The sequence below is a fragment of the Gymnoscopelus braueri genome (assembly GCF_963280865.1).
Source record: "Gymnoscopelus braueri genome assembly, chromosome: 19".
NCBI classification, from domain to species: Eukaryota; Metazoa; Chordata; class Actinopteri; order Myctophiformes; family Myctophidae; genus Gymnoscopelus; species Gymnoscopelus braueri.
The window spans coordinates 16196529-16213561 of NC_137621.1; the positions used below are offsets into that span (position 1 = coordinate 16196529).

The following is a 17033-nucleotide window of genomic DNA, read 5'->3' on the forward strand; positions in this document are numbered from 1 at the left end:
ACAACTGAAAGTCCGGAATTCAAAATTTACTTAAGCAAAAGTAGTGTTATCAAAATGTACTTAACCCATTAAGACCTGGAACATTGTGTCATTTTTAGATTTGAGCTAAAAAGCATTATTTTACAATTTGGGCTATTCAAAAATAGCAGATCTACAAGCTCATAGCGCGGCACCGAGTGCCGCGCTACGAGCTTGTAGATCTGCTATTTTTGAAAATTCGTGAAAATATATATATTCAAAGCGAACATTTTTAACTAAAATCTTTGCTTCTGGGGGTCCCTGGAACAACATATTTTGATGGGGGTCCACGGCCAAACACATATCATTTTGGGGGTCCTTGACATGAAAAATATTGAGCACCACTGATATAGAAACATACGTTTTTCAGAAAACTGTTGGGATTTAGGAGACATGTAGAATCGGCTTCAGGTCTCAATGGGTTAATGTACCAAAAGTAGAAAGTACTCAAGTACGCCATTCTGCTAACAGTATGTGAACCTTCTCCCTCCAGGTTCCAGGACATGGTGAGCTACTTTGGGCTCAAGCCAAAGTCTGGGGAGAAGGAAGTGGCCCCCGGTTACGTCTTCATGCTCTGGTACGAGTTCTGCAACGACTTCAAGAACATGTGGAAACGGGAGAACAAGAACATCTCCAAGGAGAGGTGAGCCGGGCTCGGCAAAGGTCATGAAAACTGGAGTAGTATCCCTGGTATTTTAGGCTGTCCTTGACTAAAGAAATGAGTAGTCAACTAAATACTTAACACATCAAGTGCCAGAGTTTTTTTTTTAACCCATTAAGACTTGAAGCCGATTCTACATGCCTCCTAAATCCCAACAGTATTCGGAAAAACTTTCTATATCAGTAGTGCTCATGATCTTTTTCATGTCAAGGACCCCCAAAATGTATATGTATTTGGCCGCGGACCCCCATCTCAAAATATTTCGTTCCAGGGACCCCCCAGAAGCAAATATTTGAGTTAAAAATGTTCGCTTAAAAAAAAATATATATATTCTAAGATTTGCACACATTTTCACGATTTAAAAAAAATAGCAGATCTACAAGCTCATGCCGCGCTATGAGCTTGTAGATCTGCTATTTTTCAATAGCCAAAGTGTAAAATAAGGCTTTTTAGCTCAAATCTAAAAATGACACAGTTCCAGGTCTTAATGGGTTAATCAGCGAACAAACTCTTGGTCGACAAACGCAATCGATTTTTTGACCATGAGGGGACAGCTCTATAAATGTCCAGTGGAACGCAAGAGGTTAATTTAGAAACGAAACAAGAAAAACATGCACTAAGGTGCCACTTTGGGTCGTTTAAAAAAAAAAAAAAAAAAAAAGAATTATGGGGGAGTTTGGAGCCAATGTTGACAGCTGCACTCCAACTCTAAAAGACAGACGCTCACCATGTGATTCAGCCACAAGGCTGTTTGTCTGGCCTTGTCTTTACACACAATGCTTAACAACTCAAACAAACACACAGCCGAATCGAACACTAAATTCTCCATGAAGCTTCTCAGTAAGTCACTCCAGAAAGAGCAGGCAGACGGGCAGGGCCAAGACATTGGTTCCCATGTCTGAAAGCCTGGGCCTGAATTTATGACGCCCCCCCCCCCGACCCGAGGCGACATATCGGGGGGCATCCCACCGAGGGACAGCGGGCCCTCCTGGCAGCCGGCTGGCTTAACTAGCAGGGGGACAGGGGGGCCCGGGTGGCCGTAAAAATTCTGTGTGCCGTCATGGGCGGTGGTGGAAGAAGTACTCATGTTTTACTTAAGTAAAAGTATCAATACTGCAATGTAGAAATACTCTGTTACAAGTAAGAGTCAGGAATTCTAAATTTACTTGAGCAAAAGTACAAAAGTATTGGCATCAAAATATACTTAAGTACTAAAAGTAAAAGTACTCATTGTGCACAATATCCCATTTCACAAGTTTCCAAATGTACGAAATCCTTTGAAAATAGCCGATCTACAAGCTCACGATGCGTCGTATCGTGAGCTTGTAGATCGGCTATTTTCAAATGGACGAAATGTATAAGTGGGTAATGTATGTTTTGTAATAATCAAAATCTACAAAGTAACTAGTCACTAAAGTTTTCAAATAATTGTAAGGGAGTAAAAGTACAATATTTGAATCTGAGATGTAGTGGAGTAGAAGTAAAAGTACTGGAAAATGGAAATACTCAAGTAAAGTACAAATACCTCAAAATTGTACTTAAGTACAGTGCTTGAGTACATGTACTTAGTAACTTTCCACCACTGGTCATGGTAGTACTGTTAAGCGGCATCGTGATGCAGTGCTGCACGTGGAGAAGAAGACATGAGCCTAATTCTTTGCTATATTTCGTTTTCTATTTCTATATTAACCACGTGAACCTTAGCGTCCCTATTCTGGGGAAAACATTCGGCATAAATAGCCGATCTACGTGCAAGCCAACGTGTCACAATGCAACTCGTTGTGAGCTTGTAGATCGGCAATTTTCGGCAAAGAGAATTTGTGTAGAGAGACGAAATTGGGAACTCCAGTCAAAGAATATAGGGCTTAAAGGTAGGGTAAGTGATATTCTTTGGTTAAAAGGTTAAAGCACTATATTGTGATAGTAATCATCGCTATAGAGTGTTTGTTCAGTAACAGGGGGTCTCCCCGTCTCTCCAGCTCTTTAATAAACAGAATATTCATTTTCAGGTAGGTGACAAAATCTCAGCCAATCAGGAGGAAGTACCCATTTATCAGCTTCATTTTTATAGTGTTCCAGTCCAATCATTTGATTTCTTAGTGTCATCACTTCCAATTGCACTTTTTTTAACCTATATCCTGACTGAGTTCTCTATCCTGATTGGATAAAATTGGAAATGAAACTGAACTGAAAATGCATTTTCTGTTTAATAAAGAGCTGGAGAGACGAGGAGACTCCTGTTACTGAACAAACACTCTATAGCAATGAGTACTATAAGAGAATATAGAGCTATTAAACACTTATTTTAACCAAAGAAAATCACTACCTTTAAGTAGTTAAAATAGCTGATTTTCAACAGATATCTGTTATAAGTCAGACATGATTATCTTGAGGTGAACTAAGCAGGACAGAGGCGATGAGATGAACTGTCACTAACTGACCACCCAGAATGCTGCGACACTTTGGTGTTGTAACCTGAGTGGATCATTCATGCCTCCTTTTTGGGTCAGACAGAGTGCATGATGTGGGTGCATGTTATGGACTTTTCATAAGCGCTGACATGTTCAAGTCAGTTTTGCGGTCCATGATACCGTTGGTATAGCCTACTGTCATAGGCATCCCTCTCTGCAGAGAACTTAATGATTCCGCGGCGCTGCCGTGAATCCATGTGCTCTCTCTTAATTGTTTACTGGGTAATCACGTCCCACATTACCCACAGCTGATTGTGCTTATGTACAATTAACTTTATTTTAAATACTGTTTGCACACTCATAAAAGCCCAGTGTTTTTAAAAGCTGCCTCATTATCTCATCGACCCACTGTCACTCCACCCCGCCGCTCACTGGTGGGGCTTTCACTAGCCACAAACTCTGAGGGGTCAGTGCCGTGGTGTGTGTGTGTGTGTGTGTGTGCGTGTGTGTTTTTGTGTGTGGTGCATTTTCTATGCTTGCCCCAAGGCTTATACTGCAGAGTTAGTGTTTTTAGAGTGAGGACAGGCCTGAGGAGAAGGTCCTCATTAGCAGGCTGACTCTCCTGTGTCTCTGTATAGAGTACTGAAGTCCTGACGTCACTCGTTCATCCCCTGGTTCGTAAAGTAATTTCTCTATGGAGAATAACATTGGGTCATCTTAGAATCGTCTCATATAAGAATTGTCTCTGCGATATTGTCAGGGAGGTGGCTCTGTATCGTTTATGATAGTCAGTCAATTACATTTGATACAGTCTGTTTCTGGCAGAAATTTACAAAACTAATTCGGCGGAAGTAACTTTATCGTTTTCTCACCGTCAGTTGATGCTTCATATACATAAGAGTCAAACCGCCAGGATCATTTGTTTATTTTTGGAACACAGTTCTTACTTGACGCGATATTAAAGACGTCTATGGGAATTCAGAATGGGGGTGGAAAACCGCGAACCAGGTAGGATGTGTAAATTACGTCAGACTTCGGTGCTCTATTGTGTCGACAAGTTACTTTTGGATGATCCTCTCGATTTGAGTGATAGCAGATTCCTATTCATGACCCATTTCCAAGACCTTGAGATAGAAAGTTGATGTAACAAACCCTTACAGATATCGGGCTGAACCTTTTTGCTCTTCACGTATAGGTTGAAGGAAGCTCAGGAGAACATCAAGAAAATCACTGCGGAGAAGCGCGTCGAAACCAAGAAGACCAACGCCAACAGTCTGGTAAGAGATGAAGGACACGGAGCAGAGAAACCAACCGCTACCTTGTTAGAGTTGAAAACGGTGCTCATGGAAGCTTGACCCTACTCTCGATCAGTGGTGGAAAGTATCTAAGTACATTTACTTAAGTACTGTACTTAAGTATAATTTTTTTGGTATTTGTACTTTACTTGATTATTTCTAATTTCCAATACTTTTACTTCTACTCCACTACAGGCAAATATTGTGCTTTTACTCCACTACAATAATTTTAAAACTTTAGTTACTAGTTACTTTGCAGATATAAATTATGATATTATGAAAAATACATTAACCACTTTAGTCCTATTTTATACCTAGGCTATATGAAAATAGCCGATCTACAAGCTCTTGTAGATCTGCTATTTTCAAACATTTTAGTACTTTTACTTTTGGTACTTAAAGTACATTTTGATGCGAATACTTTTGTACTTTTACTCGAGTACATTTTTAATTCTGGACTTTTACTTGTAACAGAGTATTTCTATATTGCAGTATTGGTCCTTTTACTCAAATGAAAAATGTGAGTACTTTTTCCACCACTGCTCTGGATTCTCTCCCAACAGAAAGAGAGACTCCGGCAGAAGGAAGCCAGCGTGTCCTCCAGCTGAGCGAGACGATGAGTGACCGCGTGAGTGGAGGGAGGGGAGGGACTGGTGGCGGATGGAGAGAAGGGGAGAAGATGGCGTGTGTGAGGAACGTCTGCTGGCTTCATCCCTCCTACATTCACCCACCCGCCTCTGACCCAAATCCATACCTCATAGTGTAGTGTACCGCCTTCAGTGCCCCTTATAACCACTTGAACCCTAGCATAGCATCCCTATTCTGGGCATAATGGGTCATAATTTGGCAGAAAATAGGCGAACGTTCAGCAAAAACAGCCGATCTGCAAGCCCACACAAGGTGTCACGTTGTGATGCGTTGTGAGCTTATAGATCGTCTATTTTCAGAGAAGAGTTTCTTTGTAAAGGGAAAAGAATCAGGGGACCACCAAGCATAGAGCCCTGGGGGACCCTGGTCAACGAAGTATATATAGTAGGATTTAAGTGGTTAATGGAATCCCACCCAAAAACCTCACTGGACCCTCACGAGACCCACTGCCGTAACCTGGACCGGACACAAGCACTCCGGTACCAACTGACCAAGGAACACCCACCACCTCCCCTTCTGCCACCTCCCCAGAAAACATGCACTTTGTGCGGGTCGCTTCCCTCAGGCTGGACCCCTCGTCCTGGAGGAAGAACTGCTCCAACCCCATGGGGCCCTTGTTTAGGGTACAAACCCCTCCTCTGAAGATGCCTCGTCGGCCCCATGGGGCCCTTTAGGGTACAAACCCCTCCTCTGAAGATGCCTCGTCGGCCTGCAGCGGGGATGCGACGGCTGACACTGCCGAAGTGACGGGAGTCCTAAAGCTCAAAGGTCGACCTCATTCATTCAGCCTGGCGTGACCTTTGGCGTGCCCAGCTTGTGAAAGGTCACGTGGGATCAGCTGGGTTCACAGCCATTCCAGCTGACATGCCCACAGTCATGGCCTCACGTGGGATGTCCTCTCAGAGCTGAAAAACCTATTCGTTCCTGTAGAGGTTCGACGTGAGACAAGCGTTTAAGACTAAATGTAAATGTATATTCAAAACTTCATAGTTAGATTATGCAAATACTGCACACTAGTCTGTGTTATAGCTGTGTTATGTAAACAAATACGTCTGTCTGGTGATGTTTGCGCAAAGGAATGTCACTGTTGACAGAACCGATAACTCAGAAGGCAGTATTCCAAGAATTATTAGAGGTACCGTTCGAAAGCAATAGCCAATGTAGTTCTCTTTAACAAACAGCTTTCCGTCCACCATGGCTCATTACGAGTCATGTAAATACGTCTCATGTTGTGTCTCAGAGTTAGCGGGGAGCGTGCGTTATGATCTGCCGATATAGGCCTGTAAGGAATATGATCTGGGCCACGCTGTGTGTCCAGATGAAAGACACATTGTACATGAAATGAAATCATGTGCGTGCTAATCACTAGGTGGATGTTTGGTGAGTATGTTCTGTTGTATACTGCACCAGACTGACCTCTCCTGGGAGAGCGCCAGACAGTGTTAGACTGCTGGCCTAGGCCCCAAAAACATGTGTGCGTGTGCACGCGCGCACGAACACGCACACGCACACACGCACACACACACAGACACACACACACACACACAGACAGGCATTCACGCTCAAAGCCTAGAGGAACAAATAACCAGGAGAGAAAATGACAGATCGTAGTTGGCCCAGTAGCAATCTATCCAGTACATTAAGCATATATTATATAGACTTGTTAATCCGTCTTAATGAATGCTGTTCTTGTCATATGTTCTGTATATCATGGTCCTCTGCACTTTCCTGTGTGTCAACAGCTGTATGTAGTAGCTATAGCTATACCACATTCCCATTATGGTAACCGTGTACATAATTCAGATGTATTGCACTTTTTGGCACCTCTTTTCCTATGCAATATGATTTCCGTGCAAATGATAAGATGTATGAATTGTGCCGACTCATGATGAAAACATCCTTTTTGATTAGTTTAACTTTTTAAGAGAGCTGTAGTATATTTATTGAACTAAATGTTTTATTTTCACTATGTAAGATGTAAGCGTCGTTGAACAAAACAATAATATCCCTGGGTGCTTAGGGATAAGCCTCTATTTATGTAAAGAAAGGTTTATTTTATGCCAAAAACCATCAGCTTTATTCCCGTTGAGGGCGTATTTTTATATGAGTTTTGCTGCAACTGACTTGAAGAAGATGACGGATGAAAGGTATTCTTTCATGTGGACGTTACTTGAATGTTAATGCCAAGATGTATCCCCAATTATTTACTTTAGAACTCAAATTGCAGGTTGAACAGCAGATACAAAGAAGTCAGTGGTGCTTTTTAATTTTCTGTTTAGACTGCATGTGGCTAGATGGATAAGAGTTATTTTTTGTTGTGTAATTAGAATCAATTAAGCATATCACCTGAAAATCTGTGAGCTTTGATATCAGACACAGGGTTGGTTATGATAGTATCTATAGTGAGACTGCACCTTTTATTAGTCTTAAGCCTAATTTATAGCCTATTATGTACAACGGTGTCGCTTACCGACAATAACTGAACTTGTCGGCAAGCTACACCAGCGTGCGATGGACTATAAATTAAGCTTTACCCTCCTATAAGTCTTTCCCTTGTGTCATTTGTTTTGTGTGAAGACGAGATATTTCACAACCTTCAAATGTTTGACCCTAAATGTGTTCCAAAAAACACATTGATCTGAAGCTGATCTAGAAATTGTTCCAGCCTATACTGTCCAATGTCCATCTAGCTCTTGTGTAGGTGCTCTTATCATTTTATGTAATTGTTTTCGAGAGTACAAACATCAAAGAAATGGATTCAAACATGGATTTAGCCTACAAACTCTTAAAAGAAACATTTGGATGGAGTATTCCATGCATGGAAAGATGTGTTGACACAACTTTTCTATTCTGTCTAGCCTACTTTATACACACAGAGCCGGTTAAGCCAAATAAAGGTGATTATATTCATCTGAGAGACTTGAGTCTTGGGAGATTTATTTTTAGATGTAGGATCACTATTAAAAAACAAAGAAACATTTTTGTGTGGATAATTTGACAGCAAGTCTTAAAACGAACAGGCCAAGATAAGTTATATCATAACAAATGCACAATGCCTTATGGATTCATTTTTGAAAACATTTCCCTCCACTGCGGGAAAGGGATTTTCACAACTGAAACCCCTTTGATTATTAAGGCAGAAAATGTAATTGGTTTATAGGTGCATGCACTTGTGCTCCATACATCCCAAAGCATAAATACATGTATTGATACTGTAAGGAATATTGTTTGTCATAATAAATGTTTGGGTGTAAAAACATATCCACATTGCCAAGTACTGGACTTTAGATAGCCTTTTTTTCTGAATCCTGACAGAAGTGAGAACCTGAATGACGTCGATCCAAGAGGTTGGAAACGTTTTCGGGACGGCAAGTAATCTCTTCTTTCCCCCTCTCTCCTCGTAAATGTCTGTACTTTCATAATAAATGTAGGCTATTTCCAACACGTAAGAAAGCTATAAACGTGTAAATCACAGCAAGGGTTGACTCAAGGGAAGAGAAAACTTGGCAATATGGTTTTATTTGATACTTTGGGTGATTCGTAAATGACAAAAGATGATTTATCTCTTTCATTTTAGGCACTTTGTTGCACCTTATAGCTGACACCTAATAAAAGCAGTACAGTATATCCACAACCATCCAGACTAGCCTATTTCATTTTATTTTTGTCCAAGATACACTTACTCCGAGAAAATAAATCGGTAACATTAATGGTAGTGGCTTTACATTTTACAACTATTTAATAACAACGTCCTATATAGGCCTAAACCAAGACATGTACATTGTACGCTTTCTTCAAAAGAGCATTGCCTGATAACGATTTATGTAATCGAGAGGGCATCAACGTACAAAAAATAGCCCTGCACATATATTTATGTCCAGCCAACTGGACATTAATCAACAGGAATCAATTAAGAACACTTAACATGTCATAGCATCCCATCACATTGAATAACATCGCCACTGGTCCATCATACTCCACATAGTGGAAACTACCCATTAAGCAATCATTATATAAACACGTACTACTACAACATTACACATGTAGACTGGAAGTTTCATGTCACAATGGGTGGGGGGTTATGTTTGCCCATAACGGCAAGTTACTTAAATAAAACGGTCCAATTTAGGCTACTGGTATGCAGTGGTGTAAAGTAACTAAGTACATTTACTCAAGTACTGTACTTAAGTACAATTTTGAGGTATTTTTTACTTTACTGGAGTATTTCCAATTTTCAGTATATTTACTTCTACTCCACTACATCTCAAAGGCAAATATAGTACTTTTACTCCACTACAATTGTTTTAAGTTACTTTGTAGATATTGATTATTATTACAAAACATACATTAACCACTTCAGCCCCTATATACATTTCGGCCATTTGAAAATAGCCGATCTACAAGCTCACATTGAGCTTAATTGTAGATCTGCTATTTTCAAAAGATTTTTATACATTTGAAAACTTGTGAATCAGGACATTCTGCATAATGAGTACTTGTAACAGAGTATTTCTACATTGCAGTATTGATACTTTTACTTAAGTAAAAAACATGTGTACCTTTTCCACCACTGCTGGTATGTGAGTGAGTGCCATGCGTAAAAACTCATCCCCATTCCCATGTTCAGATCCCCGTGCAACAATGTTTCTCGTTTTCTAGTTTGGTGAGAAAAAAAACATTTGAAATGTTGAAAGTCTGTTTTACAACTCGCATGATCTGATCTGTCCACACACTGTAAGAAGATACATGAGTGCATGTAGTCCACTGTTTCCCAATTTGACCCATTTGTGGGTCACGGACACATTTTCACATTTTTTATAAACCCCCCCAAACCAAAAAAAGCAACATTCTTCATGAATAAAAAGACAAATCAACGATTTTCCAAAATAATTTCACGAATAAATTGAAAAAAGGGAAAAATCTAAGAAATTCCATAAATTAGAAAACAAATGTTTAAAGAAGTAGTGCAAATAGCCTATCTACATGCTCACAACATGGCGCGAAGCATGACATTGTGAGCTTTGTAGATCTGCTATTTTCACTATTTCACTATGGTGACTATTTCAACTATAGTTTGGTCAATATTGTTGATTCTTACCTTTTTCCTATCCAAAAAATAAATGTATCCCCCCCCCTGCTCTCAGATGTTTGACATTTTAGCGGTCAAGAAAATTTAACCGACAGTTTGAAACAAGCGTTTAAATCGCTTTTTTAAGTCAGCCTGTGGCCGTGTTTTCCCAACGCAACCTTAACGGGAGCAGTAGACTACAGCCTACAGCGCATGCGGACGGGGGGTTGACTGGCCACAGACTGACTAAAAAAGCGATTTAAACGCTTGTTTCAACCCGTCGCTTTGATTTTCTTGACCGCTAAAATGTCAAACATCTGAGAGCAGGGGGGAATACCTTCACTCTTTGGATACGATGTGCGGAAAGAGGTAAGAAGCACTCTACGCAGCGGGACCTCATCTATAGCTCTTTTAGTCCTATGGAGATGCAGCGGCACGGCTTGACGCACTGGATGCGTTTCCCAAACAGTGGATCGGGGACCCATTTGTTGGTCGCGCCGTGGATCCATTTTCGTGGGTCGTGTGGTGTGTGAATATCCCTTTATGATTTTTTTCCTATTTTTTTCCCATTCTTTTCACTATAGTTTGGGGTCCCGGGCAAACATAATGTTTAAAGGGGAAATCCACCCATTTTCAATATTTAACTATGTCATTAATATAGCATAAAGGAGTTGTGTGGAAATAAGAAAAAATTAAAAAAAAAATTAACATTGCAAAAAAATGTAACATTGCAAAAAAATTAACATTGCAAATTACACCATGATGAGTCATCACAGTGTAATTTGCAATGTTAATTTTTTTGCAATGTTACATTTTTTTGCAATGTTAATTTTTTTTAAAATTTTTTCTTATTTCCACACAACTCCTTTATGCTATATTAATGACATAGTTAAATATTGAAAATGGGTGGATTTCCCCTTTAAGTCTAGTGTAGTCTGTTTGTCTATGTATGGTCCTCGCGGGCGGATCGGCAGAATATATCCCCCAGATGGAGATAGGTGTGTGTAGCCTGTATTCTTTCTTCTTCTCTGTCTCTGTCTCTATGTCTCTCTCTCTCAGTCCAGGTCTATGGAGACGCAGCGGCACTGCTTGACGCGCTGGATGCGTTTCTTCTTGGTGGACGGCTGCTGGTCGGGGCAGTTCCAGTTCAGCGTGAACGTCATGGTGGTATAATAACAGTCGTGCAGTCCGATAAACAGTCCGATTTAGGCTACTGGTATGCAGTTGTGTAAAGTAACTAAGTACATTTACTCAAGTACTGTAGGCTACTTAAGTAAAAATTTGAGGTACTTTTTGGAGTATTTCCAATTTTCAGTAGGCTACTTTTACTTCTAGACTACTCCACTACATCTCATAAAGGCAAATATTGTTTTTTTACTCCACTACTCTTATTTGAAGTTACTAGTTACTTTGTAGATTTTGATTATTATTATTGAAAATAGCTGATCTACAGGCTCACAATGCTTCACAAAGACGATTTTTATACATTTGAAAACTTGTGAAACAGGACATTCTGCATAACGAGTACTTTCTACTTTTGGTAGGCTACTTTAAGTACATTTTGATACCAATACTTTTGTACTTTTACTCAAGTAAACTCGGAATTCCGGACTTTTAAATACGGAGTATTTCTACATTGCAGTATTGATACTTTTACTCAAGTAAAAAAAAAAAAAGAGAGAGTAGCCTACTTTATCCACCACTGCTGGTATGTGAGTGAGTGCCGTGCGTTAAAAAAAAAGGAAAACGTGCCCATTCCGGTTCACACAGCGGAGGAGGGAGAGGTTCCAGATCGGAGCTAATAACATATCTCTTTTTTTTTTAGTCCAGGTCTATGGAGACGCAGCGGCACTGCTTGACGCGCTGGATGCGCTTCTTCTTGGTGCTCGGCTGCTGGTCGGGGCAGTTGAGCGTGAACGTCATGGTGGTGAAGCGCTTGGGCTTGCAGAACGAGCACGACTGGAACGCGCCCTCCTCGCGGCGCACGTGCCGCGGGATGTAGAAGGAGTTGCACTGTCCGTAGCAGAAGCGGTTGATGACGGTGCGGCTGACGCAGCCCTCCTCGTGGATGGTCTGCTTCAGCGGCTGCGTCTTGCACCAGTCGCGCTTCAGGTAGCGGCGCTCCGTGACGTGCAGCGCCTCCTGGCTGGACTCCAGCACCTAATGATAATGATGATGATAATTATAATAATAATAATAATGATTTTTTTTTATGTATAACGCAACTTTACGTTCTTGCGGATCTCTCAGAGTGCTACAGCAGTGGTTCTTCAAACTTTTTCATGTCAAGGACCCCCAAAATGATATGTATTTAGCCGCCCCCGACCCCCATGTCGAAATATTTTGTTCCAGGGGACCCCCAGAAGCAAAAATTTGAGTCACAAATGTTGGCTGTAAAAATATATATAGTCAAAAAATGTCAAAAATAGCAGATCTACAAGCTCATAGTGTGGCACTGACATGAGCTTGTAGATCTGCTATTTTTGAATAGCCAAAGTATAAAATATGGGACCCCACTTTGAGAACCAATGTGCTACAGGGTTTAAAAGGCAAAAGCATGGCACAAAAACAGCATAGGCAACCAAACAATTACATGGGACCCAACTACTAGGCTAAAGTAAAAGGGTCAAATTAAAACTATAGGTAAAAACAGGGCAAAAAAGACCCAAGAATGATTAAGAAAATACTTTGCAAAAGGGTAGGGTTTTAGTCAATTTTTAAAGGCATCAGTGGACTGTGGTGCTCTCAGGTGTTCAGGGAGGGCATTCCACATGCATGGGGCTCTATGGCAGAAGGCCCGGTCGCCCATGGTGCGGAGCTTGGTGTTGGGGACAAGGAGAGGAGAAGGTTGGTGTTATGGGGACAAGGAGAAGGTCGGTGTTGGGGACAAGGAGAAGGTTGGTGTTGGGGACAAGGAGAAGGTTGTGTTGGCCCGGGGACAAGGAGAAGGTTGGTTTTGGGGACAAGGAGAAGGTTGGTGTTATGGGGACAAGGAGAAGGTTGGTTTTGGGGACAAGGAGAAGGTTGGTGTTGGGGACAAGGAGAAGGTTGGTGTTGGAAGAGCGGCGGCTTCGAGTGGCTGGTTTTGGGGCGAGGGGTTCTTTGAGGTGCAGGGGGGGGGGCATTGCCGTAGATGCACTGATGTGTGAGAAGGGAAATCTACCTCCTCGGCGGCTGATGGCGGCACGGCCGCTGAGCCCTGATGCCTCCGCCTGGAGGAGCCCGACGAGCCTCCTCCTCCTGCTCCTCCTCCTCCTCCTCCTCCTCCGGCTGCCGGAGGAGGAGGAGGAGGCCCAGGCTGCTGCTCCGATTCGTTCGGGTTGTTCTTGTCAGGATGAGGGATGGCGCCGGCCTGCGAGCCCCGGTTCCTCTTGGAGTCCACGGGAGAGGACAGCAGGCCCAGGATGAGAGCCATGCCGCAGAGGAGGCGCGTTGAGCTCGCCATCCTGTTGGGACAGATAAGGGAATGATTAATCGCCCTAACCGGAAGACTCGCCCCAAAACAAGCTCGCCCCCCCCCCCCCCGAACCTCGCGGTTCTTGTATTCTTGTATTTCTTTTACTGACGATAAGGTTAGGAATAAGTTTAGGTTTAGGCATCGTTTTACTGAGGTTACGTTTAGGAATAAGGTTAGGTTTAGGCATAGTTTACTTCATACCAGTAACCTGTAAGCTGATTGTATGACGTTCTGTATATTAGTGTGTATATTTGTCTGTCTCTTATATGTATCATGATTTGTGTGCATGGGGATCTCATTTTAAACAAGCTTAGTGCTTTATGAGTCTTCCAGTTTAGTAGACCTTGTATTGTGAATTTGTACTTCCATGTAGCCTACTGTTCTCATGTCTTACTAAATAAAGTACATCAATCAATCAATCAATCAATCAGGTTACGTTTAGGAATAAGGTTAGGTTTAGGCATAGTTTACTGAGGTTACGTTTAGGAATAAGGTTAGGTTTAGGCATAGTTTTACTGAGGTTACGTTTAGGAATAAGGTTAGGTTTAGGCATAGTTTACTGAGGTTACGTTTAGGAATAAGGTTAGGTTTAAGCATAGTTTACTGAGGTTACGTTTAGGAATAAGGTTAGGTTTAGCCGAAACCTAACCTTATTCCTAAATGTAACCTCAGTAAAACTATGCCAAAACCGTTTAGGCATAGTTTTAGGTTACGTTTAGGAATACCAGGTGGCGACCATTCCGAGGTCGCCGGATTTGCCTGGGGCGACTGTGTTTTGGGGCGAGGGTTTTGGTATTCTGATTAATCTGTAAACCATTTCAACACTGTTGGAGTGTCTATAGACATGTTCAAAAACCTTTGGATTTCAAGGACACCCTGTTATGACTAGATGTTTTATCTCTGGCTGGGACCACAATATTTTAATTGTCAATACATGATTTGGTCCGATGGGGCAGTGGTTCTCAAAGTTGATTCCATGGACTCCACAGGGTTCCTTTAGGGGGTTGTAAATAGACCCTTACAAGTCTGTAACTGACAGTATACAAATGGAACCAAACGGACCCTAACGGTCCGTTTGGTTCCACTTCCATTTGTATACGGTCAGAGTTAAGGGGATACTTTGAAATGTAAAGGTTTGAGAACCATTGCGATAGGGTATGGTCTGTCATTTGGTCCAGAATTCCCTTACTGTCTCTGAGCATCATGGAGATAACACTAGTGAAACCGATCAAACTAACCATTAATAACCAACCAATACAACTGAAGATCTGACTATCAATCATCTAGCTGGGGACCCCCTGGGACCCCCCCGCCGAGAACCACTGTGTTACACACAACAACAACAACCCAAAGGTTTACGCTGCGTAATTACGCACAGTGATAACTAGTTTTAATTGACTTAAATGGACAGAACGAGGATATCATGTAGAATTAATAATCTCCTAATTGACACGTTCTGACTGCTGGAGCATGCGGTCTTTCCTCGCACTTGCATGATTACGCAATACGCATGGATATACAACCAGCCTATTAGTTATTATTAATACGCATGCATATACAACCATAAACCAATATTAGAATAACCTTTTTTTCTAATTATGTTGACTACTAGTGTCACTAGTAGTCAACATAATTAGAAAAATGGAAACAAATATTATTTCAATTAATTGAATAGACTCGAACACGACCATGGTCACTAGTCTAGTGACCATGGTCGTGTTCGAGTCTATTCAATTAATTGAAATAATATTTGTTTCCATTTTCCAGGGAGAAGCCTAATACTGAACTTGATCTAATACTCAATGGAAATGAGTCTCACGACTTTGTGGTGTTTTATTATATCCTTGACGTTTCTCTGATAAACATGTAAACATGCGTTTTTTCTCTTATGACGTCTAATATTTGTGTTTTAGGTTATTAGATTTTTAGATGGGCAATTGCATTTTTTTTTAGATTTGAAGTTTCATCATTGTAATCAGCATAGTAATTCAGTGTTTTTAATGGCACCTGTCTTTTTAAACATCTGTGATCATGCTGAAAGCTGAATAAACATAAACATAAACAATAAATCCAATCAAAATTCAACGGACTTCACTTAAAGACAGTCATGCTCCCGGATAGTAGCCTATATATATATATATATATGTATTCCAAATCCACTAACCTGTTGTGAGCATCCACGTATAATAGCCACAAATAAGATGAGATCCAGTTGGTTCCGAGGAGGAGTGAGATAATAGCCGATAACGTGGACTGTCCACGGCCACAGAGGAGCTATGGGGTGGGTGTCTGGATGGGACTGATGGTGGGTGTCTGGATGGGACTGATGGTGGGTGTCTGGGTGGGAGGGAGACCAGCGGGATCCATCCATAGAGGGAGGCTGGTGGGGGTTTTAATACAAATTGCTCCAGCGCCGGACTGTCTCCTTTTTAAATGTCTGCCAGCTGAGATGTGCCTCTACATCACAACACCATCCCTCTACATTATCATTGGCTAAGAGTCGATGTGGAGGGGGGGGGGGGGTGGGGGGTGGAATCAAAACTATCCGCCCTCTTCCTCCTCCTCCTCCTCCTCCTCCTCCTCAACACTCTTCCCTGTCTGTGAACCCACTTCAAGAAAACACTGCACAGCATGCAGTGATGATGGAAGAAGTAGGCCTACTATTTTTTTTTTTTTTTTTTACTTAAGTAAAAGTATCAATACCACAATGTAAAGAAAATGGTCTGTTACAAGTAAAAGGCCCAAAGTTGGATTCATGATGATAGCACAGAATTATGAACAAGATTTAGATACGTCTACGTGACATTCCCCAAGTGCAGTTCATTTTGGGGGTCCTTGACGTAAAGTTTGAGAACCACTACTAGGCTATAGCCTACCTTACTATTAGTCCTATAAATTTTTTTAAACGGCATGTCTGGATTTTTCTTTTCTTCAAACAGTCAGCGTCACAGACATCGATCACTGGCCGTCATTTAGGCAGAAGGAGCCGTTATTTATACCATTTTATCGCATCATTATATCATTTGAGAGAGAATTATGCAAGTGTGGTTTCTTTGACATACAGGCCTACATTATTATGTCATGTTTTAAATGTGTGTTATTCTAATGTATTTAGGCTGTATCCTGACCTCTGTAACAGATATGATATGAACCAATTAAGAGCGCATGGGGCCAACCGCGAGCTCAGTTCATTTACTGAGCAGCCATCAGTAGGCCTACAAATACAAAACATTTTATTTATTTATATATATATATATATATATATATATATATATATATATATATATATATTATAACACTTAAAATATTACAACAACTTTCAGCTATTTAAAACGAACATAACCTCCTAGGCTACAATCAAACCGTTCCACTGAAATTGGTGGCAATAATAAAGCTATTATAAAAATACAAAAATGTAGGCTAATAAGCTCCAAGTTAGGACTAACCATTAAATAATTTCATATTCATCAGCAAT

At 41.1% G+C, this 17033-nt stretch overlaps 2 protein-coding genes and 1 long non-coding RNA gene across 4 annotated transcripts in view; 2 read left to right on the plus strand and 1 right to left on the minus strand.

Moving 5' to 3' along the window:
* Positions 1-8294, plus strand: part of LOC308075251 — a 497190-nt gene extending 488896 nt beyond the window's left edge. Inside the window, exon 2 of the long non-coding RNA XR_013932182.1 lies at positions 5422-8294. This is a non-coding gene — a long non-coding RNA (uncharacterized lncRNA). The remainder of the gene's footprint in view (positions 1-5421) is intronic.
* Positions 1-8294, plus strand: part of LOC308075243 (formin) — a 79896-nt gene extending 71602 nt beyond the window's left edge. Inside the window, exons 15-18 of one of the 2 annotated variants that reach the window (XR_013932181.1) lie at positions 512-661; positions 4286-4367; positions 4949-5656; positions 5708-8294. Coding sequence is in view for 1 of the 2 variants with exons in the window: in XM_080414961.1 (XP_080271087.1) it covers positions 512-661; positions 4286-4367; positions 4949-4993 (277 nt within the window). In the remaining variant the exon portion in view is untranslated. Of the gene's footprint in view, positions 1-511; positions 662-4285; positions 4368-4948 lie in introns of both variants that reach the window. The other variant, XM_080414961.1, reaches the window with a different exon arrangement.
* A 3500-nt stretch (positions 8295-11794) lies between these two features.
* grem1b (gremlin 1b) lies at positions 11795-15868 on the minus strand. Its single transcript, XM_080414968.1, has 3 exons — positions 15723-15868; positions 13265-13547; positions 11795-12261 (listed from the first exon to the last, which is right to left on the minus strand). Exons 2-3 carry the CDS (start codon positions 13544-13546, stop codon positions 11923-11925), a joined length of 621 nt encoding a protein of 206 aa, XP_080271094.1. The 5' UTR covers position 13547; positions 15723-15868; the 3' UTR covers positions 11795-11922.
* Between the last annotated feature and the right edge of the window lie 1165 nt (positions 15869-17033).